A 26634-nucleotide genomic window follows, 5' to 3' on the forward strand; every position below is an offset into this window, starting at 1 on the left:
GTTTGGAATTTCCATCTTGAGTTTGTAAAGCCCCGGGATTTCATTCGGTCTTGAAAACTCCTTGGGCTATTTTCAATATCACACGATGGTGCAGTGCAGCTATGAATATGGACGTCCTCTCGGCGGAAATATTGATAACTGGGTCGAACATTGATTAGTTTATTCCCTCAATTTGGTGATTAATTTCATCAGTCGCTAATTGTTTTTTTTTTTGTAGATAGTAGCTTTTCTGGTTTGTCGTTTTCAAATGTTTTTTTCAACTTTTCAAAAAACAGAATTGAAATTTTTTTCTAAGGAAAAAACGAAATAATGAAGGACGAAATGGATTCACAATAAAGTCTCACCTTAAAATTTTATAAAATCACTTTAACCATTTAATAATAAAAAAACTTATACACATCATTCCTTAACCCCTACGTAGTATAAACACAGTTCAACGACCAATTTTCTTTCCTGAAAAATATCGATTTCACCTGAACTCAGCAGCGAAATATCCGTTTATTAAATCAGGATAAGCACTGAGCATCCAAACTTGAATGTTTCTCTCGACTGGAGCCCTAGGTCAGTGAAGCTGACAGGCCCTGACAGCGATCAGCTGGAGGAGAATAAAGACAGGGCTGAAAACCTCCGAGTACTCGAGACTGCTCTGTCCAGATAATTTTTTACAAAGAAGATACTTGAACACGAAGACCAGAAGCAATGATATGAGACTCCAGAGGGCCCTCAGGACACCCACCTTGATCATTCCCTCCATGTGCATCCTGATGAATATTATGGCGCAGAAGTACGTGTTGAGTCCATCGGCTATGAAAAGGGGAGTGAAGACGGTCCACCAGCCCGAGAAGCCCAGGAAGTAGTTCCCATCAAGCTTCAGAGCCAAGAGGACTGTGAACACCGTCAGGGATGCGAGGTTCACCCAGATCTCGAAGATCGTCAGGCCCAGCCAGTGAACGAGCTCATTCAGGGAGAAGATCATGATGGTGTTGGTGGAGCGGGTGCAATTAACAATCAGAGGGAAGACATTTTGAGAAATTAATGGGGGAAATTTCTCAGGGGTGGAAGGATCTTTTAGGCATATTTCAGAGGACCTATCACTACTGTTCGGAATACTCTGATGTGGATTGCGGAATTGTTGCGGGTGTTCACTTCACAGTCCAGATCATCCTTCAGAGGCTCGAAATCGTCTGGAAAAGTAGACATATGGGTTGGGTTTAAGGAGTCAACCCAGTGGTTTTTTTGGAGTTGGAGAAATGTTGGAGGAGCTTTTTGGGAAAATCTAATTTTTTAAATTGGATGAGGCTTCCAATCTATTATGGTTATTTTTACCGATCAAAGGGACTGTCGACGTGCGTATGTCGATGTCCAACGTTCCACTAGAATTTTTCTTGAGTTGAAGGGCTAGATTGCAGGCTCGACTAATCGCAGCTCCTAATCCGTGAATTATAATCTCTGGCTCTCCTGAATCCAGTAGTTTTTCGCAGACCGTCAATTGTGCCTACAAAATGGGACAATAAACTGACGCACTCCCCCAAATTCCCTTACCATAAATTGTCTTCGATTTTATCACGAGAAAAAAAAATATATCAGGAAGCACTTTTCAAACTCTGAGAAATAAAATTGTCTTCCAAAAACTGAAGACATAAATAACAACAAGCAAAATCGTCGAGGTTAGGTGTCGTTGAGAGATTTACCTTGAAAGCCGTTTTGTTTGTGGCATAGACGTCCTTGCTCCTCTTCGGGAAAGCATAAGGCGGTCGTTTCCTCAGGATATGTTCAGAATCATTGAAATTCTTTCTGGACGATCTGTTTCCAGCACTTATCAACTTCTCGAATTTATTATCCTCTCGTCCATCAGCCATTCTGTCATAGTTGAGTCCCACGTGACACCTCTGCTGCTTTAGAAACCCCGGAGGACGGCTATTGGCGGTTTCTCCTGGGGTAATTGCTCCCAGCCAATCCGAGTCTGCAGTAGACGAGCGCGAGTGAGTGCAATCGCCACCGATATTCAGCAGCAAACAAATCAAACGCATTCTAACCTCAAAATAAACCGCAGAAGGTTGATTTGGGATCGTTTTGTTTGTTGTGGAGCAATTGTGCAGGGGAAAGTCAAGATAATTTTCCAGTGGTAAAGGATGACTGGACAGGATATCGTCATGAAGGACCCGGAGGTCGACCCCAAGAATGTTATTAAAAACAGGGAGACACTGTATCGTCTGATGATCAGGTTATTAGTTCAAGAGTCTGAAAAATTTATGGAAAAGGGGGATAAAATGGAGAAAATTTAATTGATCGTTGCTTCAGCAATATTTTCTTAGGAATTCAAAATGGGAAAAAAATATATTCAAATTAAAAAAAAATCTTATTTCAACTGAGTATCCCCAGCTCACTCTCGCTAAATCCTCTTCGTTCCAGTCAATTATTCTACGACGGTCACCAGACAATAGCAGTCCAGTTATCGAGCCTGATTCAGGCTGATCCCCCCTGTCCTCCCTCGGATCGTCTCCTCCACCTGATGCTCATGGGGACAGCCCATGAGCCAGACAGAGCGAAGAAAACCGAAGGCCCGAACAGTAATCACACACCGTCTTTCACTACCTTCGACAACACCCTGGGCCCAGGACTGGACCTGGAGTACGAGACTGAGACCCAAACACAGGCTCCAGAGCCAGCGCAGTACGAGACAGCCTATGTCACATCGCACAAGGGCAATTGCAGAGCTGGTGCCTTCTCTGCTGATGGACAGCTGATCGCCACAGGCTCAGTCGATGCCTCCATCAAAATCCTGGACGTTGATCGGATGCTCGCCAAGTCAGCACCCGATGAAATGACACCTGGCGATCAGGCTGGTGGTCATCCAGTGATCAGAACACTTTACGATCATCTGGAGGAGGTGACCTGTCTTGAATTTCATCCTCGAGAGCCAATTTTGGTCTCAGGAAGTCGAGATTTCAGTGTCAAATTGTTTGATTACAGCAAAGCCAGTGTCAAGAAGGCATTTAGAACCATCACAGATGCTGATCAGATCAGGTGACTATTTTTAAAATATTTTTTATAAAATAATATAAAAAATTAATAAAAAATCGTTTATTTATCCAAATAACTGTTGACAGTATGTTTATTTATATTTAACTCGAGGCATTAAGATCAATATCGTCTTCTCCAGGTGCCTGTCATTCCATCCAACTGGTGATTTCCTGATTGTGGGGACCAATCATCCTGTCATCAGACTTTACGATATCAACACTGCTCAATGCTTCGTCTGTAGTATTCCTCATCATCAGCACACAGCTGGCATCACCAGTGTTAAATACTCACCAGATGCCAAGACTTACGCCTCTGCTGGGAAGGATGGGAGCATCAAGCTGTGGGATGGGGTCTCCAATAGGTGTATCAACACCTTTGTCAAGGCTCACGACTCCTATGAGGTCTGCTCAGTCGCTTTCACACGTAATGGAAAGGTGAACAGGATTTTTTAATTAATTTTCCTTGATTTAAGGTCTACAATTCCATTGGTGGATCTTTTTTAATCAACTTAAGTATTCGTTTATGCATATTCATTTATATTTCAGTATTTACTATCCTCGGGGAAGGATTCATTGATAAAATTGTGGGAATTATCTACCAGCAGATGTTTAATTGCCTACACTGGAGCTGGAACAACAGGTAAAAAAACTTCGTACACCAAAATCCTAGTTCTATTTGCTGCAACATTAATTTTGATCCTCCAGGAAAACAAGAGCACAAAGCCCAGGCTATATTCAATCACACGGAGGACTACGTTATGTTCCCTGACGAAGCAACAACATCCCTCTGCGCCTGGAATTCCAGGAATGCATCGAGAAAACAATTACTCTCCCTCGGGCACAATGGCCCTGTTCGATTGATCGTCCACTCACCAACGGCTCCAGCTTTCCTCACCTGCAGTGACGATTTTCGGGCGAGGTTTTGGTACCGACGAATGCCAACGCATTGAGATTTTCAGAGATATCGTGATATGTATATTTTATAACGAATTCCAATGGAAGGGTTCCATTTATTATTGTTTTCTTTGTCTCAAGTTTTCTATGTATGAAATAAAAACAAGAAACGAATTCATTTTAGTCATTTTAGTTTAATATCGTTATCAAAAATGGTTCACAAGCTTTTAACATGTTTTTACTTGAAGACACCCCCTCAAAAGCCTCGTTGTCGTTCACAAAAAATTCAAAAATTCCCCCCAACACGCCACGCAGGCGTACATCAACATCCCGCCCCGCAAGATGGCGCCCTAACTCCCGCTCTCCCTCCGATTTATTTGACGATGTGTCACGTGACCCACGCTAACCGCCATCTTTGCTTATTCGTATAAACAGTGGGTGACCGGGTCGGCAGCGCGTAATTCCACTCGTCTCACAATAAATATAAAAATTCCAATTTAAACGTGTTTATACTCATAATATCGTTATTCATAAAATGTCGGATATCAAGGCTGATAGTAAGAACGACAATAACGTCGATGATATACCCAAGGTGAGTTGAGGATAATGTTAAATGTGAAAAATAATATTTATTAAGTGTATCATTTTGGTCTGCCCCCATCGGGTATCAAGCCGAGTTTACATCGGTGCGGGGAAGGGGGAAAGAGGGGGGACATATCACCGAGGCGGCGCGTGCCGAACTTTTTTCACAATTTTTTTTTTCTTCCTCGATGTGAAATAGAATATGTGCTCCTGAAAAGCAACTCGTCACTCTCCCTCGACAATGATCACTTTGGCCACAACCGTCGGCTGTTTGATCATCATTTTCGGGTGATAAGGAGGGCCCAGAGGGGGCCGAGGAGTGGGGGTAATTGGTAGGCTTATTCTGACGATAAAATGTGCATTTTTTTTCCCAATAACCCGATGGTGTACGTCCTTCGGTGGCAAAGATGGTGGATGTTTTTTTTTTATTCTCGTTTTCTTTACTGTTTGCCTCCTCGCGTTGGGGTCACTGAGGTGGGGGGAGGTGAGCCACTCCACGCCGGCGGGATGGCACCCAAAAAGGCGGGAAATCCAGTCGCTACGATATCTCGAGTGATACAATTTTGGTGTTCGTTTTGGGTTTGAAGTGATTTTTTGAGACCTGGGGGGCTGGGGGCAATGGGACTGTAGTTGGGGGGGCTCGGGATTTCTGGGGGATGGAGTTTGGATTTTTTGTGGAGGTGGGGACAAGGGGTTAATGGTCTTTGGAGGTAGTTCAATGGTCTCTGATTTGATAGGAGTTATCGGGAATTATCGGTGAGGGGAGTTTGATCTTTTTATTAGGACGATTTTTTTTGTTATTTCTGGTTTTTAGAGTCGAGAGGAGAGGAAATTCATTTTGGAATTTATATAGGAAATTCCATAATGCTATAATGGCCCATTTTTCCCTCATTATATTCGTTTCACCTGAATGATAACCCTGATTTTTTGTCTCCAAGGATCAGGCGACGGAGGTAAAGCCAATGCCAGCGAGGAATAAGCGAGCGGCTTCAAAACGTTTGTCAACGTTGGAGAGAACAGCTCAAGAGGGCGAGGCAATTATGAAGGTAAATTTCCCTAATTTTTCTTAGTTACTCACGTCGACCACAAAAGAGAAAAATTTACCAAAAATACATGTGAAAATAGTTTATCGCTTCGTCAAGGCTGCCCTTACCCCTACTCATGGTTATCAGTTTTCCCTCCATTTTTGTGGAAGCGTTTACTTTTAGAAAAAGTTTGGAGCGTATTCCCTTTCTCTCAATTGTTGTTGCGTGGCATCAGAGATCGTGAGGGGGGGTAGATGTGCATGGAGGGGTGCGGTGACTTGCTGGAGGGGAATTGGCGCCATTTTCGAAGCAACGCAGGTGAACATATGGCGGGTGTTTACCGTTTGGTCGACGAATTTAAACGTCATTTGAACGAATGAGTCCTGAAGGCTTATGTACATTTTTTTGGGGCTCACTTTCACTCGGTGGGGTTGGTGGGGGAGGAGGGTAGGGTTGCGAAATTATATGGGTGGCATTTGTTCGTTAAACTCCTGAATTTAGGGAGAGGTAATTAATGTTGGGGGAGTAGAGAAAAGCGAAATTCACCGGCTGGTGTTTGTGTTTGGAAATGCTGGGGGTGAGGAGAGAGGTGCTGCGGAAATGGAGAGAATATTGTCTGACACGCACTTATTTAATTTCAATGGAGCTTTCCTAATTGAATGGTACAATTTTTTGTTCTCAATCGAAGGGTATGGACAAATCTGTGGTTGAAGTTGAGGGAAGAAGACGTACCCGCAGTTCAGCGCGGGGTTTGACCTCGACAACTCCAGCTCCTTCGCCTCCGAAAAAGGAGAAACGTGAAACAGTATCAAAAGCAACAACTGGTACTGGTCGTGGTCGTGGACGTCCCAAACGACAAGACAAGAACAATGACAACAACACAGATGAGGAAGCGGCAAACAACAAAAATGAGAAGCACGAAGATGAATCACCGAAAATGGAAGTTGACGATGTAAAGGAGGACAACGACAAGGATGACGATAAGAATGACGATGGTGACAAGGAGCAGGTGGATTCGAAAACACCTGAGACAAATTCCAAGGATGAAAAATCAACGGAAGAGTCGGAAAATTCAGCGGAAGAATCAAAAAGTGGGATTGATGATAAGAAGAAGGAGGATATCAAGGATAGTTCAGACTCGAGTCAAGACGCAACTGATGCCACTGGTAAAAGCGAGACTGCAACGGAGTCACAAAATCCCTCCAATCCAACTACTGATGAGAAAAAGGAATAACCTTCCTCGCGTTAATTATTTCTACCAATAATCTAACCGTGTAAGTTTATTTTTTTCCACTTTGAGATGAATTGTGGTGATTTTTTGGAAATTATTGAGAGTTATTAATCCTTACGAAAGTGTTTAGAGACTATTTTGGTTATTTGATCGATAACAGGCTGATAAGTAGTTGATTGGGTAACAGTTCCGATTTTTTGAGACATTTAATGATTTTTTTATTCTATGTTGGTATTTTGCTCAGTTCTCACGTTAATTACAGAATATATAAAATATTTCAGAATCAATTTGACGCATTTTGAATGATTCATTCAGCAATCATATCAGAAATAAATAATTTTAGCAAGAGAAGGAAATTGAATCGTTCTATTTTGAAATGATAAATTTAGCTTGCTCCTCAAGTTAATTATCCGATAACTAAAACCATTCTAAATGAACTTTAGAATTCTCGCACGATTAATTCACGAATCATCTCAGAAATGATTGATTTTACGAAGAAATTCTTGAGTTTTATTTTGTAAACGGGGAATTCCCACAAAGAGTCTATGATTTCACACAAAATCAGTCATCATCAAGATGTTCAATAATTAATAATTAAGGAGAGGTGAACCCTCATTAAAAAAATATGAGAAATAAATCAAATGATAATTACTACTGTTAATCTGAGTGAATCTACTTGTTCCCCATGCTCTCCAACTGTGAAATATATTAAATTTAATTATCAGCAGGTACCAGGGCGGCGCACACATCAGGACACTAAAAATCACGTCCTAACATCTTTTTAATTTTTAACAAAAAAAAAATTGAAAACACTCGACTCATTTTCTGATTACCTCCATCATCGAGCAATCAGTGCACCTGAGGATTCCACATTGTCACAATGTATTCATCACCATTGGAATCAACTAAAATCAGGGAAATTCATTGCCTGGGAAATGACACTCGTAGAACAAGAGTTTTTGTTTCATTTAAAAACAAATTTTATCTTCGAATTTTATTTGTTAATTTTTCTTTCTACTGAAAAAATTATCTATCAGTAATTATAAATAATATAGCGCTGCGCTGATTGCTACGACAGCAAAGTGAGCACTGAGGTGTTGAGCATATGTTGTTCATGTACAATGATAATATTCTTGTAAAATATATTTAATATGGACTCGTAGACGAATTGCGACAAAATTATTAAATGCGAATTCCGGGGGATTTCTGCGGGATTTTTGAATTTATCTATGAAATATTTTTTATTGCACATTTACTGTGAAAATTCGCAGCAAAACTGCGGAATTTCCCAATGGAATTCGCCAAACATCGGCGGAATTTCTTAACTTACTGGACTTTTAAATGAAATTCTTCCGTGCATGAAAATATTTATGCAAAAAATTGACATCCATAAAATTTATTATATCAGCACACTTTAGAGTACTAGCTACACGTAGCCAAATTAAAATAACGAAATTAGCGAAGCAATAGAGACAATTGAGAGGAATGAATTTTATTTTATATTTTTAGTGGTACCATATTAAATATGTTAATATTATTGTGTATTTGGACGGTTGTGAGTGTACAGATAGATTATATCGATGGATTATTTCATAGTATCCACACTTGATGAAACACTAACCGTGGGATTCATTAAATTTAACCGTTAATTGTAAAATTGGAAACGTCTGGTGGAGGGAGGTGAATTCTAAATAAATTGTTTCCGAATTTAATTTTTATTTTCAGTAAAAAATTGCAGTTTATGCAAAAAAGTCTATATTTTTACAAAACTGACATATGAGTCAAAGGAAATGAGACTTCTTTTAATGAAAAGAGAATTTATTTTTTTTATAAATTTTATTTTATAGCGATCTAAGCCTTGTTGGTTTGTCAAAAGTTTTTCTATCAAAAAAATATCGTTAATTTGTCTTTTGAGTTTCATCCACGAAAATATTTCCAAAACTGGGCTTTCATGGACATAATTTTTTAATTGATAACAGAATAATAATTTTTGGAATCGCTTCTCTCCGGCCTCTGTCCACTCAAACAATTTGTAACATCCACTGAAGCTCCATCACGAAAATAAATTGCATTTCCGTATTTTCCTAAAGGCCTCTGAGGTACCAACAGCCTGTTGTTGCCTCCCTAATTAACTCGATCATGAAATTGATCTCTCCATTAACTGTACGAGGAGTGCAATAAAATGGGATCTCGTGCATCAACAACTGCTGTTCTTTCTTTCACACTTCTGACTAATTTAATGGCAATCGAAAGATGAAAAGAAATTACAAACATAATTATTTTGTATTCGCTTGTTCGAAGAGGAAAATCGAGAGAACAAAAAAATGCCAAAAGAGAGAGGATTTTGTATCTAGTAATTAAAAATTATCAGAGCACTGACAAAATAACGTGTGAGAGAGCATTACAATTTGTCTGACAATGTAAAGAGAAAAGTAATGACAAGTCATCAGTGTGTCTCGCTCTGTGCAGCTTAGGATCGAAAAATCAGAGCAAACAAGGGGGAAAACATGGAAAAAATTTTAAATCCTAGTGTTACACATTAGATAAATAATATGAACATTATTAAATATATAATGTTTTTCCCACAGTGTTCAGCCCCTGTGGGTGGAACGATATGTGTAATAAAAAAAATATATATTAGCATTTTATCATAAATATTACGATTAATGAAAAAATGAGGGGGAAGTAACTGAAAATTGATTGAATTGAAAAATATGCAAAATGAAATATGAGTGATTCGTGAATGTAAGGACATGTAGTTTTTATACAGCTCTATAAACTCATTGGTTTTGGTTCAAATTTATCGTCACTTCTCGCTCTCTCGTTTAATCATTTTAATATGAAAAGAATAATCGAGGAAAAATCTGTCTAGAGGAGCAAAAATGAAGTAATAAATTTTGCAATCAATCGTTATATTTGTATAGGGGTATATAGGGTGAAATAATACTCTGTACCCAGGGAAGAGGACTCTTTGTTCTCTTCCTAATGTTTTCTTTCATCACTCATTCGGCTTTGGGTGTTGTAGGGGAATGGAATTTTGTTTTTATTTAAAAAATGAGAAATATGACGATTGTGGGAGTGCATCCTGTTGGATTGACTTTTGTAACGAAATTGCTTCAATCAGTAATAAATAAAATAAAATTTAATTATAGATTGGATGATTTTTACTGGGAAATGAAAATTATTTTGCTGGAAACAGATTTTTAAACTTCTGTGGTGATTGAAATTGAAATCCAAGTCAATTATAAATTGATAGAAATTTATTTCGTCGTTATTTACAGGAACATTTAAACTATTAAAATATTAATTAGGTAGTCATTAAATATCAAAAGGAGATTGAAAATTTTCTATTCAGTCCAACGATGAGAGCAGTGGACCGAGGTGCAGACGTAGTAGAGTCTCATTTCCTCTTCCGCTCTTCGGGTTTGGGCCTGGAAAAATACAGCCTCTCGGTGATTACACTTGGGACAAGGATGCTCCTCAGTCCTTGGGAGTGTTGGATCAGATATAACATCAGCCACAATATGAGTCAATTCACTGGAAGGAAGGAATAAAAAATATCTATTTATATGCCTTCGTAATGTTAACGATAAATAAACGTAATTGATCCAAACAAAAGCCTTCAACAAAATATTTCAACATTGTTTTAAAGAAAATCATCCATTTTTTAAATAAAAAATCATCGAAATCAAAATGCCAAAATTACTCACTCAATCTCGTGCATAATTTTGTTGACATAAATGCAGTTGCTGTCAGCAAGTTGTTTGTAGTCACAATTTCTGCACTAAAATGTCAGGAATTGAATCATTAAGAAATTTTGTGAAATAGCCCCTGAAATTTTGAGGTTAACCCGGTAGACCAGTACTCACAGCATACATGAGAACCTTATTCTCCTTGTCCTCCTTCGGGTACAACATATTATTGCACTCCTGACAGAACCTGATCCCCACAAATCCAGGTCCATCATTATGTGTATCATATCCGGCCATATTCCTCAACTTTTTCAATCAACAAACAATAAAAAAATTTCTTTTCGACGCCGTCACAAAACATTGACCATGAAATTCCCGGGATCGATCACAGCCAGCCATCCACCAATGAGCGTCTCCCCCCCCCAAATACGGTAGCGTTCCCATTGGCCAGAGGAAAAATTCCCTAGGCCCTCAACACCGGAAGTAAACACATTGTAAATCCGCCATGTTCCCTCCACCCCTCGCCTTGAGTAAAGCCTCTGAAGCCCTCTCAGCCCTCAAAAATCCTCCCTCTACCCCCAAACACCCTCAAAAACCCCCAAAAAACCATCAAAAATCTCCGGAAACCCCCCGATTCTCACCAATCTCTCAAAAAAAAAATTCTGCGCACCGCCACTGCGCACTGCAAACCCAACTACGACATAATTACAACAATAATAAATATAATATCGAGCGAAATAATTAATCACCACGTTCTGTTCCATCTCGAAGGGCCGCCAACGCGTGTTGTTTCCGCATCTAACCTCTCTAACCTCAAAAAAAAATAAACAAAAAAAAGGTAAAAACGTGAGAAAATTCGTCGTAGAAAGAGAACAAAAAAATTTCTCAAAATAAATAAAAACCCAGCAGTGTTGTTCCCTTCATCAGTTCCCAACACCCCCCATTTTCCCCCATAAATTCTCCCTCTCTTCCCCACCATTGCCAACCCCCCCACCCCAAAAATCGACGAATCGAGTCTGCTCCCCTAGAGCTAGTGCAAATCTCGGCGGATGCATGTTTTCTTAAGGGATTCTTACCGACGACGAACGACTAAAATTCGACGCGTACCATTTTACAACAATTTCCCGCAGTGTTAGTCATTGTTAATCACCGAGTGTTGTCCCCAAAAGTACGTATTAACATTAAAAAAATTAATAATAACCCTTAAATGTGAGTGATACCCAGTGATAAAACATTTTGAGGTAAAAAATCGAAGTGAAATTATTTTCATTGCTCGTCTGGTGAATAATACAAAAAAGATATAATAAAATAATAAAATTGTGAGTGTGCTCCAGAGGTGGCCTCCCCCACCTTCCCTTCCACAACGTACATCAATGGGGGTGATCCTCAGACAAGCGTCTCCACAACGATTTAATAATTATTTTAATGCTCCTTCTCTGGATTTTTTTTTCATCTCAACGTAATTATCGAGTATGGCATTGTCATCGATTCGACGGGAAAAACCGGAAAAATTCGTCGTTGTTTGGTTAACCTGTTAGCGTCCGTGTTGGCCAGTGCCGACACGTGATTTTCGAAAAGTGTTGTAGCGCTTTCGAACGCGTGGGTTTCTCTCTGTCTCTGTCACCTTCGTGTTACACTGGGCATTTTCCTCGATATTTTTTTTCTCCTCCAAAATTTTGTTCATTGTAAATTGTCCAACAGTTAACTAAATTGTCCATGAATATTCTAGAATTACCGGGGCCTCTTCATAATTTACGGCGTCAATTCACTCCCTCATTTTCTCTAACTAATTACGTTGATTATTGTTTGTCCCTTTGTCTGCAAATACAGGGGAAAGACATTTCGTACTTCCATGATTTTTAGTTATTCATTTTTCGTATTTGTCGATGGGGCCTTTCAAGGTCCTAGTCAGTCCCTTCATCTGTCTTTGTCGCATCAGTTGTGGGTCTCATGAGCAGTCTCTTTGTTTAAATATCGTCATTCGTCATAGTTTACCGACGCCGACTCAACATGAAAAATCTCATGGTATTTTATTTTTTTTTTCTTAATTTATTCCTGTCGATAGCGAGCGGTGATGGGAGATTTTTTTCCTCCTCTCGGTTCATTTTCGGCTGTTGCCGTTAGTTTTTTTGTATGTGTAGTTTATTTCATTTTTTACACACATAGATTTTGCCATTTGACGCTGTTATGAGTGTGTTGTTTTTTCGGTCTGCGGGGAGGGGGCAGGGCAGGCGTGAGAATGGGTGGGGAGAGGGGTAAGGAGAGGTGGGTATGGTATGCCCCTCAACACATTCTAATTCAGCCAAACGGCGCTCCTCGCGTGAACCCGCGGTGGCTTTTCGGGTGTATTTTATTGTTAATGGAAGATTCTCATGCCGTGACAGCCATGTTGTAAATTCGGCGATGCTTCTGAATTTTTTGATTTTTTTTTTATCTACGGTTGGTACTGAACGCTGAGGATTTCTGAGGTTTTTGGTTTTTGAGTCGGTGGAGAGACTCCTGGGGGTGCTCTGGAGGGATTTTTGAGGTGATTTATTTTATTACTTTTTTTCTCAAGGTTCAGGGAGGACTGGAGCACATGGCTGGGAGGGGAGGGTTTTGGGTTTGTTTGGGGTTTTTTGAGGGTGTGCAGGGGGTGAGGGCAAGTTCAGGGTTGTGATGGAGGTGGGGGTTTTGGTGGTGGAAGGGCAACCATGTTGAGGGTTGTTTTTTAGGGGTTTTGATCTTGAGAATCCAATGGTTCATTCGTTGGAGAATCTGGGGGTTGGAGTTGTCGTTGGAACCTCTGGGTTTTTTGGAGTAAATTTTCTTGTCTGGTCTTGCCATTGAGGGCTGAGGATTTCTGAGGTTTTTTTATTTTTGAAGCCTATATGTCTTTTTAGGAAATCACATGTTCGTTGGTTTTGATATGATATGATACTGGAGATCCAGAGGTTCTGATTGAGAAGGCAGAGAATGTTTGGAGCATATTTTAGGAGACAAATTTGAAGTTGACCATTTTGGAGGGAATTTAGTGTCATGATCTTCAAGACACGAATTTTCATGTTTTGATAATTCAATTTAATCTTTCAAGACGTAATTGAATTTTTTTAGTTCTATTCAATCATTCCCTTCTTCAATGAATTTCAAGGTTTTCAGACTGGACGTCTGATCATGAAACTGAATTGAAGAATATTTACTACTCAATGACGAATAGCCATTTCAATTGTGTGAAATAATATGGAGTCTCGGTTTACCAATTTGAAAACAGAGTTTGATCATTCTTTCACTATTGAACTCTCTTCATTTTCCATCACTAGAAAGATTAGAAAATTCCCTATTTTATTTTCTAGGAGGGGGAGGATATTGACAACTAATTATTGGAGCACACGAACTTTTGATTAAATTCAAAACAATTTAATTCAGCACTTTGATTTTTTATCAGTTCTAGTCGATTATTTTTGAGACTGAATTTTGTATTGTTTTGGAGGGAATGTTCAGGGTCACGGTGAATTGGAGCCCTTGATTCACTCGTTTCATCTGATTTATTAATCGTCCAATTATACATTAGAGGTCACGTGGCATACCCCTGAATTTACCATACAATTAATTTATTTTAAATTTTGTTATTGTACTTTGTTCAACAGTTTGGAATTAAGACGAGGAAATATTAAGGCGATTGATTGAGTTCTGGAGTATTTTATTAATTGATGGGTAATTAAACATTTTTTTTTATTAACTTATGAGGTATTTCTTGAGAAATGGTTGAGGTTGGCACATCGCCATCAGTATTTCAGTGTTTTTATTAAGAGCTTTGGTGTGTGAATGTTTGGTGTTGGGCAATATTTCCGATAATTTAAAGTTTTGGAAATATCTCTGATGGTTGTTGTCGAGAATAATAAACATATTTTTTTAATCTATGAAGGTCCCCTCCATCTTCCCCGAGAAGCCCAGTCTCTGGCCCGTAATTGTTTCAATTCGATGATTTATATTGTAGATTACCTTGAGGATCCAGACTCGGCCGAAAGTACCATGGAGACAGGTAGCAATTTGCCGGCAGCGGGCAATTACCCCGTTGGCAATCGTCAGCAATTCTGTGTATCCTGGAACTCTCATCAGTCTAATATGCACAGTGCATTTCCAAAATTACTGAGCTCAGAGCAGTTCGTTGATGTGACGCTGGCCTGCGATGGTGGCTCGATAAAGTGCCACAAAGTCGTCCTCTCGGCGTGCAGTGATTATCTGGAGAGACTACTCCTGGAGATACCCTGTACCCATCCGATAATATTCCTCAGGGATATGCGTATGTGGGAGTTACAGGCACTCGTTGAATTCATGTACCGGGGGGAGGTCTACGTTGAGGAGCAACAACTCACCAGGCTTATGCAAGCTGCTGAGGCACTTCAGGTAATTTTTTTAGATTTATTCCTTTTTTTTTGGACGAACGCGGAAGGTTTATAGCTATATTCTATATTTAAAAGATAGTCTAATGTTTATTGTTACTGATGTAATTAACTTGATTTACCACGTGAATTTTGGATCAATTCATCGAGTGAAGGGTCGCTCCCATTGCTATTGATCGGCGCAGGTATCTTACTCTAAATTACTATATATTACCCAGGTACGTGGACTGTCGTCCCAAGGACGGGAAGCAGCGCAAGGAGATAGTCCAACAGCCCAGAGTTCCTCGAGCACCCCCTCAAATCCGTCATCACCATCGAAGCAAACTCACTCCAGTTACAAGAACGACGAAAACTCCGCCATGAATTCCACCAATGACTCCTTCCTCGATACACCCGCCACCGTAACACCAGCCACGATAAACAATGCGTCAGTAACAGGTACCCTTAACAATTCAACAGCCGCAAACAGCTCAACATTCATGAACATTGAACACACCGAGGCACTACAGCATCTTGAAAAAGCACTAAGCTCGTGCGAGGCCACATTGACAGAAACACCTGGAATGGTGAAGATGGAGCCTGATGAACAGTTCACCCAGCAGGACAAGCCTTATTCGATTAGTATGGTACCAACGAGCAATTCAAATTGCAGCAATCCGAGCAGCCCCTTTCCAGCTATTGAAGGTGAGTCTTTTATTCTTTCTATTCACTGCTTTTTTAAAATAATATTGTGTTGTTTACATATATATCACATACAGTTTAGATTGTGCTTCCGAATTTTTGTGGTAGCACACGAGGTTCTAGACAAACCAGTCAAAAACCATTATAGCTCACATCCAAATATAATAATGTACATTAGTATTTAATTGCAATAGTAATGTAAACATTACTCATAAAAAATGTGTCTTGAGGACGAAAATAATTTAATAAATATGATAAGTAATAACAAAAATTGCAGGATATCAAAGACGACAGCGTCGCTCGGAGGCTGAACTCAAACAGGCATCAGACATGGTCGCCCGTGGCATGACATTTCAAGTTGCTTCCGAAAAATACAACATTCCGATCAGTACTATTCGCTTCTACATGGTCAGAAAGGGTATTTTACAGAGGCGAAAACGTGGTCGTGGCTCGAGTAACGTAGGTGCGTCCAACAGTCAGCCCAGTAGTCCAGCGAGTCCACCGTTTCACATGATGAATTATCGTTTGCCTGAGAGCCTGAACTCGAGTCTTCAGTAGTCAAGTTTCTCCCAAATATTAACCAACATAAACAATCAATCGGAGAAGCTCAACCAGAGTTTCTTTTTTATTTTCCAATGAGATATATACAAAGAGGAAAATTAAGGGCACGGGGAGAGGGAATCGATGAAACGTGAATTTAATTAAGCTATTAATTGTCTAATTAGTTGATTAACTCATTAATTAACTATACAAAAGAATAATAATTGTGAAAAAATAGAGTTTTACACTCGAATGATTAATTACACGACTCGAGTCCAGGTTTATCACCAAAAATCTCACAGGCTCACGATAAAAAATAAATTAAAACAAAGAATTGCCAGGCAATGTCTAGAACACTTCCAGCCCGTTACAGATTAACGAGAAAATAATTGATATAAAATTAATAATAATTAGCAACGTAATACGAATTATTGTATAGAAGAAAAAACAGTTGTTTGCAAGCATAATCCGGTTTAATCAACGCGATGTGTGTGTGCGTGTGTGTGTAGCGGATTTTTCTTCTCATTTTCATTATTATTATTAATTTTAGAGGGTCCGTGTGCGATTGTTACAATTATTATTTCTCATTTATGATTTTTTTCTTCCTTATTCATTTTTAAGTTAAACGCGATTCATGAGATTATTTTGTATTTGATTGGGACTGGGACTTGAAAATTACCCGATTATGGGTACGATGAGGCTCAGAGTATACCCAAAAAGGACTTAATGGTCGATGATTTTTTAATTGTTTATATAATTAAAAAATCTTTCATCGATATTTTTATAAAGAGATTAGCTATAGGTACAGCGACTTTTTTACCTCCCGTTTTGAGTGCATATAGAGTTACTGATCATTATTTCATGCCTATTACTCAAGTAATTAGTATCTTATTGATTGATTTTGCGGATCAGGTGGGGAGTAGTGGAATGAGGAAATTTAATTCAAAAAAATTAAATATAAATCGAAATGAAAGTTATTTGGGTGAAAATCCGTGACATTTCCACGTGACTATAGCAAGCTATAAACCTCACAATATTTTTTTTGTAAAGGATTTGGAAATTAAATCGCCCATATGCGGAATCCTTATCCAGAAAATTTATAGAAAAGCTTAATTTATTAACAATTGCCTCATTTTACGCCCTGAGTCACCTGATTGAATAATAACAATGACTGGGCCCTCTCATAATTAAAAAAATCAAGCTCTGAAATTCGATATATATATCCATATATATCGAAGAGTCCACACACCTGTGTACATCGCGAATACTCCGATAGTAATCATGACGTAGTGTAAAACGCTTTTACTTGTTTAGTGTACAAATTTAATGAGAATGAAAAAAAAACAACAAAAGTAGTTAATGAACTATATGAAAAATGAAAGAGAAGACGATTCGTGCGGTGTCACACTTTGTTACATAGCATTTCAGAGGCCATATTTTTTCATGCAATGCAATAATTGAGAACAAAATAGTTATTTAAATTAAAGATAATGGGGGAAAAATGGAAGAAAATTAACAGACAGCACGAATACCTCTACACGAAGATATATATTTTTTTTTCTTCACTCGAATGGCACTACAATTATACGTAAAAAACCAATGATCATTAGGTATTGATGATTTCACAAACTGATCTTTTACCAGTATTTTCAATTAATGGAGCGAATGATGGAAAAGAAAATTTAAAAAACCAATGCAGAATAATTTTCTTACGGATTTATCTCGATGGCCTTTAACTCAGTCTAGTATTTTTTATCTTTTTCCTTCCTTTTTTCGACTTTCTATGCGAATAACTGACCCGGGGAGGCAGATTATTGTCGAGAAAGAAGGCTAGGGCCTCATTCTTATCATTCTGTATTTTTTTCATCTCTATTTACCTATTCATTCTCTTTTTTTTTGGTTAGTTTAGACGAGTCGAGGCAGATCGTATTTAATTTTGTTTTTTTTTTCGAATTGGTAACTCCTCGGATTATCTCTGATGACTGCGATTAGTCATCGTGTATTGTAGATAGAATTTTTTCCCGCTGGCAATTATGTGGATTTTGTGAATGGGAAGTTGAGCTAAAAATGAACAAATTTCTGCAGTTTTTGGCGATCATTTTTTGAATTAAAAATCGATCGGTCGTGATTTTTTTTCTCTGACAACATTCTAAGATCACGCGATTAATGATGATTTACCCGAGGGAAATTTTCACCAAACGTACATTTTTCAATTGCCTTTTTATCTCAGTAGCAAGTCCTTATAGAGAACAATGACAAAAGACTGTTTTCTAGAGCAAACGATTATTTCTATCGCGGTAATATTCGCGGCTATTGCTCTGGGGAGAAAATGTCATAAGATCATTTTTGTAGAGAATTAAATTCTCCACAAAAAAGTCCTGTGACATTTGCCTGTCAATTCACTCGTTATTGGGGTAAATAGATTCGACGTACAACTGCCTAATGTTACCTTCACTTGAACATAAAATTGTTTATTTCCGGAAATAAAATCGACAATCACCAGCGTTTCACGAAAAAAAACAACCCATACACTGTGGTTTATTTATATGACTCTACGAAAATGATTAAAATTACTCTTACTCGTGGAATTCCCGTCGTTTCGTTGGAATCGTCTGAACATGTACTGTTTTTCCTTTTTTACACATTTTTTTTATTTGTATTATTTCCTACGAGACTTTTTGTCTCTCCAACAAAGAGGCGACACTCGACACTGAACAAAGAGCTAAAACTATAGATAATAAAACGATGAAAGTGCACATGTTAAACCCTCACACATGATGGAGAAAACTTGAAAAATTTATTGAAATTTTTCACATATTTCTTTTGTTCCAAATACTAGACATTTTTTCTGTTCGTTGAAGAAGAATGAAAACTCAATTACTCAATTACTGTGTCAGTGAATTTTATATAGGGAGTTAAACACTAATAGTTATTAAATACAGATCGTGTCTGTAGTGAAAGTCTTCGAATAGCCTGACAGTTGAATTTTTTTTTCTGAAGTGTACAGTTACATAAATGATTAAATTGATCAGTCTAATAGAGGTAAGTCTAATTCGTGTAGTTTATTTCGAGAATATCTGGTTGAGTAATGGGTTTAAAAGAATGATTCAGGTAAATACTTCCCCTAAATTTACTCATTGCTGAGACGATCGCCTAATTTTTTTTTGAAAAAGTCAAGTTCTTTTCTACTCACTTGTATAATTATGCCTTTATCTCAGTAATAGTTAGATTTAGGGAAAAATGTCACGAGGTCTTGAAAAAATATCTTGTGACATTTTTTTATAAACCCGTTTGTTCTGGAGATATTCCCGAAATAATCCGCGATAAAAATCGGGTGAGTCCAAACATGTCTTTAGATCGCGAAATAATCATCTCCAATTTTCCAGGCTTATTGTTCAATGAACCAGATAATTGAAGAACAAAAATTCGTTAAACCCGCGGTAACCTGAGTATTTTTGTTCGTTAAAAAAAAAAAATTCATGGAGAACAGAGTTGAAAGCGAAATTAATGAAGTTAAAGTAAACGTTTAATTGAAGAACATAAATCGTGTTTTAAGGATATATTACTTTTAATTTTAAGATGATGTAAGATGTGTTAGTGAAGCATGCTTCTAATTAGTGAATAGGACGCTATAAACAATAATTACGATAAAGATAAAAAAAAACAAAAAAATTATGATTCATAAGGCATTTCAATAAGTGCAGAGTATTTCTTAATAAAAATTAATTCTAAAATCGACAAAAATTTTTTGTTTTTATTATTATTTCCGTTACACTTTTTTTTTATATTTGCTTTTGTTATTTGGCACCAAAACTGTGATGATGTGCTAGCAGAGGATGAGTGACTTTTGAACTGTTTGGGAAAATGTCGAGGGGGTTCAGTGATATTTTGGAGGAACGGATGCAAAGTGAATCGCTTGTAATGAAATCGAATTCCCAATATTCCCTTTTATAAGCGAAAATAACGCATGAAATAATTTAATGAAAAACCCTAGCGACTTTTCGAGACATTTCTAATGTGTTTCTATTTTATTTTGGTACAATTTTCAAGCGAAAATATTCTAAAAAATCCAGGGAATATTTTTTATTGAAATTACAAGAGACTAAAACAAATTAGAAACTTCAGTAGAAATCTGACGAAGGTATCTCGAGGAATTCGTTAACATTTTTCAATTAAATTTGTTCATGTATGCAATTAAAACAATGATAACTTTGGTTTAACCCGTGTGCGCATTTATTCTCCGCAGGCCGACGGTCCTAAAGGTGGTGGGAATAATGAAAATGTTCCTAACGTCGCACCAAGGTTCAGCAATTGAAAAAAAAGCCCCAAAAAAATTCCAATGAAAAAAAAACTCGAACAATATGAATAAAGCGATTGGTAAGAGCATAATTGCGGTGTTGGAAGCGACCCCGACGTGGGGTAACCGTCACCGATCACAGGATTCAACGATAACCAGCAAGTTTCGCATCCCAGTGGACGTCCAGGGCCGCCGAGAAATGAGAAAAAATAAGAAATTACCGTATAATTATAATTTATAATTAATTAAGCTGATTTGAGAGGTGGATTGATCTATTTGACGTATACGCTCGTCAGCAAGTGAATGTTGTCACTTATTGGCCTACCGTAAACGTGCCAGATTAATTTTGCAGTGAGAACAGCGAAGAGAGAGTGAATTAAAAAATTTCCAACGATTTATCAAATCTCGATGCATGGGCTAAAGTGGTATTTTACGCACGCACCGTATGCGCAAATTTTTCAGGTGCTGTTTCACAAGTGCACAAAATATCACTTTCCCCATGGCATCATGAAATCAACCAATTTCGTTCAATACAACTCTCTTTTCTGTCCTCAGCTACCAATCTCCATTGATCAATAAAAATGCTGGCATATTTATCCAATAGATAAGACTATAATTAATTAATTTTAATCAATTTTTTTAGTGAAACAAAAAGTATCGAAATAAGAAATGAATCAAAAGATATAAAAAATGTATAATTTGAGGATAAAAATGTAAAACCGCCTGATGGTACAATAATATCCATGACCATGGCTAAAATATTCCCCGGACCTTTCTCAATGTATCCAAAAGCTCGCAGTTCCAAAATGAAGAAGCACGAGGTCGTTGTCCCGAAATTTCCACACCGTTATATTCATATTTTTATTTACCACTTGGTAAAGCCCCCAACAAAATGAATGCCGTTGGCGCAACATAAAGCGAGTTAAGGACTTCTGACGGAGACGAAAAAAGAGAATTTCGCTCGTAAATGCTGGAGAGGAGGAAACCAGAAATTGTGGGGATGTTGATGGTCCAGACACGTGGACTCCTCGGAGGGGGGGAGGAGGAGGGTACTGGGGATTTCCCTCACCTTGGATCGTGACACTTCTTGGCACTAGTTTGAGCTTTGTGCGTGTTACGGATTCGATTCTCAGAACGAAGTTATCAGAAAATAGACTTTGAGATTATTTTACAAATATTCCGCGTACTAATGAATTATGAGGAAATTGGGAAACATTTAATGAGCTAAAGAAAGCTATCATAATGTTTTCAAACACTCATCGCATTTGGAAATAATTACGTTATTGAATTCTTCGAGTTCAATGATCAAATTAATTTTTTTTCCCGCAGCAATTGATACCGACATTTTGTCTGAATTATTTCGCAAATATTTCGCGAGCTACTGGACTTATAGAATAATAAAAGTTACTGCGCTATAAAAAAGTCATTCAGATCTTTATGGGCCTATTAGCTCTGGAGGGAATGCCGCAGTTAAGTGGTTGTTTGTATTTAATAACGTAATTTATTATTTTCTGAGTATCGCGTAAAAAAATGGAAACAACCGAAAGCCCTCAAAATTCCCCGAAGACGTGTCTTTTGCCATTTTCCTAGGACCATTCCCCTCCCCCCGAATCCCCAAAAATAATCGTCAAAACCCACTTTGCACGCGCCACACGCGATCTCCCCCCTCTCCCCCGGACCCTTTTGGCACGAGCGATTTTGAAAAAAAAATTATCAAATGGTCATGATCCTCATCGGCTTTTCCATATTCAAATGAACTCCGAATAGACAAATAATTGCAACATTGTATGTACCACTGACGAGAAAAAAGCCACGTGAAGCCCAGGATTTGATGCGCAAGCTCCTTCGACATCATCATCTCTCTTTGTGTTATTTTTGGCGGTATACTGAGGTACTATGGCTTTAAATAGGACCGTGTTTCCGTCGAAGAAGGCAGTTCATAACACGATTTCTACATGCTGGAGCATCGTACTGTATTTGAAGTAAGTAAACAGTTATGATTGATGCGCACCACCGAATTATAACGGGCAGGACAAGGAAATCGGCAATTATCGCTCCCTTCGATCGCGGATTGCTTCGGCATCGATTGCCTAACGCGATAGTGAAGACGCCATACCGCAAAATTACGGGAGCACTCGATTATCGATTATCTGGGAAAATCGGTAATTGGCGGTGCGGATCGGTATCGATGTGACGGCTTTGTGATTGTCCTCAGCGTGTGCATAATTACATGTAATATAAAGCTATTTTTAAACAGTGAGTGCAACGTATTTTCGAATTTTGGCAGCGGCTCGTGATTTTTATTTCATTGATATCAAAGGCCATGTGTTCTATGAAAATTAAATTTGATTAAATTGATGGAGTTGATTTGCAAAAATTGTCGGTCGGTTTTGTCGGGAATTCAGTAATTGTTAAGTTTTATTTGTTAATGGGAGTTATGGTCGGGTGAATTTTGGGCTCGGTGAGGCCGTTTGTTTTGTTTTGGGAAATGATGAATATTTATTTCAGTGAAAAAGTGCAAGGGGCGGTGGAAATACTGCGTATTAAGCTGTTGGCATAAGTTCTAAAAATTTACAATTCTCATTGGGATTATTCTGGACCAGTTTACGAGACCTACGGTTCTAACGATGACGCAGTTTTAGTTTCTATGTATTAAATAATTTCAATGGTACTGCGACAATCGTGCGATTTTTGTGAGCGATCCCACGAGAAAATGTCAAGAGACCTTTTCTGTAGGAAATTTACTTTTCCAGAGAAAAGATTTGTTGTCATTTTCCCCTAAAAACAGTTTTCATCTTGATTTTATCACTTTAAATTATTTATTTTATTCCGTTGCAGGTTTCTTACGCTCGATTAACGTTATTTCGTTCAAACGAAGTGGGTATTTAATTTTTGAGTGAATAAAAATGCATGAAAAATGCACGCTGATCATCTACTAGTAATTACCCATTTAATTGTCGATTAATTTAAATTTACTCCAATTTTTCGCGTTCATTCGATTATTTAATACATATTGCGATAGAGTTTTTGATGGTTGAATAAATGAGAGATGATTAGAAATAGCTTTACCCTTTGACTGAGCCGAATAAATAGGACGTTAGCGTGGTGCTGGCAATTAGAGAGGCAATTGACGTTGCTGAAACACCTTCGGAATCATTTCGTGAGACATTTCAACGAATACCAAATAAATCCAACGATTTTAATTAATCAGTGTTATCATGAGTTTGTGGAGTTCTCGTCACTCGCGTTCACTCATTTCAGTTCTTCTGGCAAGTTTTAATTAGAGAAATGTTATTATCTTCATGCTCATCGATAAAACACCAATAAAAGGTCTCCATGTCTCAATCATCTTCACTAGTTTTTTTATATTTATTGTTAAATCGTGAGAGGAGATGAATTTTTGATGAAAATTTTTTCTCCTCAATTTCGAGTAAATAAAATTCCCAGGGTGAATGAAAAAATATCTGAATATATCGATTCCTGTAGATGCCCACCGAGTGCATCGCAAACCCGTTGCAGCGGGAGCTTGCAGACTCAATAATTCGCATGCAATCACTAGATGAGATAAGGATTCTCCTGGCTTGTGGTGCTAAACCAAATGACGCAGTCACTCAGGGCCTGAGGCCCCTGCACTACGCAATCTGGCAGAAATATGCTGATGCAGCACAGCTGCTTATCGTCCGCGGTGCTGATATTGATGCCACCGATGAGTGCGGATACTCAGCTCTGCATCTTGCCGCGGAACATGGCTACCTGGACCTGGTCAAGCTCCTGATCAAGGCAGGGGCAAAGGTGGATCATCGGGAAGACACCGGAGAGCTTTTTCCGAGGTATTCCCTCAAGCAAATCTTTCCCGATTAAAAAATTAAATCAAAGAAATCAAGATCAGATCAGATTCGTGAATTAAACCCAAATACGTTCCACATTAATTAGGCTCTCTTGACCTGTAACTCTGTTCTAATGACTTTGATAATTTTATCTCCATTAAAGAACAATGTTGTGCGACGAACCCCTCCGCCTTGCCCTGCGAAATCGTCACATAGAAGTCGCACGAACACTCCTGGAAGCTGGCGCTAATCCAAACAAGCGTTACTTCTTCGGTTCGGAAATAAATCTAGTATCACCACTGGATCTGGACTGTATGGAGTTGCTGTTGGCATTTGGAGCACAGCCGAACACGAGGGACCGGGCTGGCCTCACACCGTTGATGAAGGCCGCCAGATTGCCACAAGTGAGCCTTGACTTATTATTAATCTCCAAACATTCGTCATTAATTTTTAATGAGTCCCAGTTTCTGGACCAAGTCCTAAAATATTAATTCCGTCCAGTGTCTTCGATTGGGAAGATTTTACACTACTTAAAATTTTTCTAAATATTATATTGTTATTGTATATTGTTCCTAGGGTATTGCATCGGTGTTACTACTACTGAGCTACGGAGCGGATGTCAATGCAATGGCTGATGCTAGACACGACTACAGAACTGTTCTCCACTATGCGATTTTGGGTGGTGACACAACAGTAATTAATTTGTTATTGAAACAAGGAGCGAGACTTGATCTGGGCCCGGATTATCAAAAACCAACGGCTCTGGATCTGTCAATCCTCAAAGGGGATCCGATCATCGTGGAAATGCTCCTCGAAGCTGGTAAAAATTGCATTCAATTCATTCCAAGATATTTCACTGATTTTTTGAGGATGAACGGTATCGGTTTCCAGTTCAGAAAAAATCCCTTAAAATGGATCTCTTCGCATTCTTCTCCCCCCCCCCCCATATAATCAAAATAAATCAGAGATTCATTAAACTCACGAGCTTCCCCTGAATTTCATTCGCAACCTCCGCACTGCGAATGCCATTCAAAAATAGCAGTTAAATTTTCCAATCACAATTCTATATCCAGCCCACGTCTCGGTAGTTTATTATTTCGCAAAAGCACTGTAAAAAGGAGCAAATAAATTTGTATAGCACTTGTAGAAATTTCCAGACACTAAACAACGTCTGAATACAAATGGAAATACCGATTCCTGGGAAGTCCGTGAATTCTCCGGAATCATTAGGAATTCCTTGCATTTGCTGAAATTTTGTAATTCTTTGGAGTTCCTGAGAATTTCAAGCTCCCGAAATGAAAAGTTAAAGCCCTTCCCGACATCGTCCGAAGCCCTCGCGTTCCCCATAAAAAAAAAAATGACCCCCTACGGTCCCCAGGTGCTGACGTGAACGCCTCGTCCCCGATAATCGGATCACCGCTGCATGTGGCCTGTGCGGACAACATCCCCAACCGCCTGGAAGTGCTGAGGATGCTCCTGGAGCGCGGGGCTGACCCAAACCTCGTCATCAGGAGTGACGAAGGTCCCTCACTGCGTCCAGTCCTTGCAGAGTACGTGGCATCGAACGAGAATCCCTCGGTGGAGGTGGTGAGCCTTCTCCTGAAGTACGGGGCACGTGTGGTCATCAAGACCCAGTTCAGGGATCCTCACGGCATCCTCAACTCCCTCCAGAACACTGCGGACAAACCGCGACTCCTCCGGGCCCTCCTGGAGGCTGCCGAGAGCTTCGATCCCTGCATGATCAGAAGATCCAGCAGTCTCACCGATGCCCAGAGGGCTCTTGTTATGGAAGCCGCCAGGACACCCCTTCCTCTCACACACCAGTGTCGGCTCATTGTCCGGAAGACCTGCGGTACCAAACTACCCAAGGTCGTCAGGACCTTGCAACTTCCACAATCGTTACATCGCTACCTTCTCTACGATTTTTACTAGCACTAGGCCAACGTTCAAATATTTCGTTGGGCATTTTTTTTTATGTTTTGGGGACCCCCGGAACCGGAGGTGCAAAGTGACCGTCATTTGTTCTCAGGAAAAATTGTCGTTAACAACATTGGAGAATAATGTAGATTGTATGATTGGCTGGTGGAAACCGCTGTAACGAAGGGATCTCAACTCGCTCAGACGATGCTATCGTCATAATGGATTATATATTTCTGATATTTAATTTTTTACCTTTGTATAATTGTTGAGGATTTATTGATGAATAAAGACGAGGTGATTAACGCAATCAGTGTTGGATAATTTGATTGTTGATGGAGGGTTGCTGGCTGGGTGATTATAAATTTTGGCGAGGGTGAGGATTGACAATCATCCAGTGGATATAGGCGGGGAGTGAAAATAGCAGCCTCGATAGATATTTGCGTCAAGCAGTTGGCAAGGATTTTATCTGATGAGGAAATTTATGGGTGGAGAGGGGGGTATTTGAGGGGGTCTAGGGTCTTAGTTCATAAATTTATGAAT

General features: G+C 38.9%; 7 protein-coding genes across 25 annotated transcripts; 4 read left to right on the forward strand and 3 right to left on the reverse strand.

Moving 5' to 3' along the window:
- Positions 1–351: 351 nt before the first annotated feature.
- Positions 352–976, reverse strand: LOC135170115 (uncharacterized protein). The gene has a single exon (XM_064135636.1). The coding sequence runs from the start codon at positions 974–976 to the stop codon at positions 563–565; it is 414 nt and encodes a 137-aa protein (XP_063991706.1). The 3' UTR covers positions 352–562.
- A 66-nt stretch (positions 977–1042) lies between these two features.
- Rpp20 (Ribonuclease P protein subunit p20) lies at positions 1043–2218 on the reverse strand. Its single transcript, XM_064135637.1, has 3 exons — positions 1692–2218; positions 1327–1495; positions 1043–1184 (listed from the first exon to the last, which is right to left on the reverse strand). The coding sequence occupies exons 1-3, from the start codon at positions 2028–2030 to the stop codon at positions 1069–1071; spliced, it is 624 nt and encodes a 207-aa protein (XP_063991707.1). The 5' UTR covers positions 2031–2218; the 3' UTR covers positions 1043–1068.
- Positions 2085–4091, forward strand: LOC135170109 (cleavage stimulation factor subunit 1). The gene is made up of 5 exons (XM_064135630.1): positions 2085–2224; positions 2413–3027; positions 3164–3458; positions 3570–3663; positions 3729–4091. The coding sequence occupies exons 1-5, from the start codon at positions 2133–2135 to the stop codon at positions 3971–3973; spliced, it is 1341 nt and encodes a 446-aa protein (XP_063991700.1). The 5' UTR covers positions 2085–2132; the 3' UTR covers positions 3974–4091.
- A 240-nt stretch (positions 4092–4331) lies between these two features.
- On the forward strand, positions 4332–9906 carry LOC135170240 (prostatic spermine-binding protein). 4 transcript variants are annotated; one of them, XM_064135885.1, is made up of 4 exons: positions 4332–4509; positions 5438–5545; positions 6213–6798; positions 7481–9906. In XM_064135885.1, exons 1-3 carry the CDS (start codon positions 4453–4455, stop codon positions 6756–6758), a joined length of 711 nt encoding a protein of 236 aa, XP_063991955.1. In that variant the 5' UTR covers positions 4332–4452; the 3' UTR covers positions 6759–6798; positions 7481–9906. The 4 variants fall into 4 exon arrangements, with proteins under 4 accessions (XP_063991955.1, XP_063991956.1, XP_063991957.1 ...); XM_064135886.1 differs by having other exon boundaries at positions 7484–9906; XM_064135887.1 differs by lacking the exon at positions 4332–4509 and adding an exon at positions 4668–4831.
- A 91-nt stretch (positions 9907–9997) lies between these two features.
- On the reverse strand, positions 9998–10858 carry LOC135170242 (DNA-directed RNA polymerase II subunit RPB9). Its single transcript, XM_064135891.1, has 3 exons — positions 10625–10858; positions 10466–10539; positions 9998–10292 (listed from the first exon to the last, which is right to left on the reverse strand). Exons 1-3 carry the CDS (start codon positions 10742–10744, stop codon positions 10103–10105), a joined length of 384 nt encoding a protein of 127 aa, XP_063991961.1. The 5' UTR covers positions 10745–10858; the 3' UTR covers positions 9998–10102.
- A 163-nt stretch (positions 10859–11021) lies between these two features.
- Positions 11022–20950, forward strand: LOC135170234 (broad-complex core protein isoforms 1/2/3/4/5-like). 10 transcript variants are annotated; one of them, XM_064135878.1, is made up of 6 exons: positions 11292–11615; positions 14074–14140; positions 14424–14833; positions 15048–15513; positions 15770–15973; positions 20297–20950. In XM_064135878.1, exons 2-6 carry the CDS (start codon positions 14137–14139, stop codon positions 20308–20310), a joined length of 1098 nt encoding a protein of 365 aa, XP_063991948.1. In that variant the 5' UTR covers positions 11292–11615; positions 14074–14136; the 3' UTR covers positions 20311–20950. The 10 variants fall into 10 exon arrangements, with proteins under 10 accessions (XP_063991941.1, XP_063991944.1, XP_063991948.1 ...); XM_064135871.1 differs by lacking the exons at positions 11292–11615; positions 20297–20950 and adding an exon at positions 11022–11285 and having other exon boundaries at positions 15770–16840; XM_064135869.1 differs by lacking the exon at positions 20297–20950 and having other exon boundaries at positions 11292–11688; positions 15770–16840.
- A 1252-nt stretch (positions 20951–22202) lies between these two features.
- LOC135170232 (putative ankyrin repeat protein RF_0381) lies at positions 22203–26401 on the forward strand. 7 transcript variants are annotated; one of them, XM_064135855.1, is made up of 6 exons: positions 22255–22329; positions 23186–23224; positions 23834–24177; positions 24338–24578; positions 24751–24994; positions 25553–26401. In XM_064135855.1, exons 1-6 carry the CDS (start codon positions 22303–22305, stop codon positions 26104–26106), a joined length of 1449 nt encoding a protein of 482 aa, XP_063991925.1. In that variant the 5' UTR covers positions 22255–22302; the 3' UTR covers positions 26107–26401. The 7 variants fall into 7 exon arrangements, with proteins under 7 accessions (XP_063991929.1, XP_063991925.1, XP_063991927.1 ...); XM_064135857.1 differs by having other exon boundaries at positions 22283–22329; positions 23186–23616; XM_064135858.1 differs by lacking the exon at positions 22255–22329 and adding an exon at positions 22998–23015.
- Positions 26402–26634: the final 233 nt, after the last annotated feature.

Source organism: Diachasmimorpha longicaudata, chromosome 16 (genome assembly GCF_034640455.1).
Source record: "Diachasmimorpha longicaudata isolate KC_UGA_2023 chromosome 16, iyDiaLong2, whole genome shotgun sequence".
Taxonomy (NCBI): Eukaryota; Metazoa; Arthropoda; class Insecta; order Hymenoptera; family Braconidae; genus Diachasmimorpha; species Diachasmimorpha longicaudata.

Excerpts from the sequence above, each read along its gene's own strand:
- LOC135170115 (XM_064135636.1), bottom strand. The coding sequence starts at position 976 with ATGATCTTCTCCCTGAATGAGCTCGTTCACTGGCTGGGCCTGACGATC.
- Rpp20 (XM_064135637.1), bottom strand. The coding sequence starts at position 2,030 with ATGCGTTTGATTTGTTTGCTGCTGAATATCGGTGGCGATTGCACTCAC. Across the intron at positions 1,496-1,691 it reads CAAACAAAACGGCTTTCAAG|GCACAATTGACGGTCTGCGA; the intron begins GTAAATCTCTCA and ends CCCATTTTGTAG. Across the intron at positions 1,185-1,326 it reads GTCGACAGTCCCTTTGATCG|ACGATTTCGAGCCTCTGAAG; the intron begins GTAAAAATAACC and ends CTACTTTTCCAG.
- LOC135170109 (XM_064135630.1), top strand. The coding sequence starts at position 2,133 with ATGACTGGACAGGATATCGTCATGAAGGACCCGGAGGTCGACCCCAAG. Across the intron at positions 3,028-3,163 it reads ACAGATGCTGATCAGATCAG|GTGCCTGTCATTCCATCCAA; the intron begins GTGACTATTTTT and ends CGTCTTCTCCAG. Across the intron at positions 3,459-3,569 it reads CTTTCACACGTAATGGAAAG|TATTTACTATCCTCGGGGAA; the intron begins GTGAACAGGATT and ends TTTATATTTCAG.
- LOC135170240 (XM_064135885.1), top strand. The coding sequence starts at position 4,453 with ATGTCGGATATCAAGGCTGATAGTAAGAACGACAATAACGTCGATGAT. Across the intron at positions 4,510-5,437 it reads ACGTCGATGATATACCCAAG|GATCAGGCGACGGAGGTAAA; the intron begins GTGAGTTGAGGA and ends TTTGTCTCCAAG. Across the intron at positions 5,546-6,212 it reads AGGGCGAGGCAATTATGAAG|GGTATGGACAAATCTGTGGT; the intron begins GTAAATTTCCCT and ends TCTCAATCGAAG.
- LOC135170242 (XM_064135891.1), bottom strand. The coding sequence starts at position 10,744 with ATGGCCGGATATGATACACATAATGATGGACCTGGATTTGTGGGGATC. Across the intron at positions 10,540-10,624 it reads ATAAGGTTCTCATGTATGCT|TGCAGAAATTGTGACTACAA; the intron begins GTGAGTACTGGT and ends CTGACATTTTAG. Across the intron at positions 10,293-10,465 it reads AAAATTATGCACGAGATTGA|TGAATTGACTCATATTGTGG; the intron begins GTGAGTAATTTT and ends CCTTCCTTCCAG.
- LOC135170234 (XM_064135871.1), top strand. Across the intron at positions 14,834-15,047 it reads AAGCTGCTGAGGCACTTCAG|GTACGTGGACTGTCGTCCCA; the intron begins GTAATTTTTTTA and ends TATATTACCCAG. Across the intron at positions 15,514-15,769 it reads CCCCTTTCCAGCTATTGAAG|TAATAACAAAAATTGCAGGA; the intron begins GTGAGTCTTTTA and ends AAATATGATAAG.
- LOC135170232 (XM_064135855.1), top strand. The coding sequence starts at position 22,303 with ATGCTGGAGCATCGTACTGTATTTGAA. Across the intron at positions 22,330-23,185 it reads AGCATCGTACTGTATTTGAA|GTTTCTTACGCTCGATTAAC; the intron begins GTAAGTAAACAG and ends ATTCCGTTGCAG. Across the intron at positions 24,579-24,750 it reads AGGCCGCCAGATTGCCACAA|GGTATTGCATCGGTGTTACT; the intron begins GTGAGCCTTGAC and ends TATTGTTCCTAG.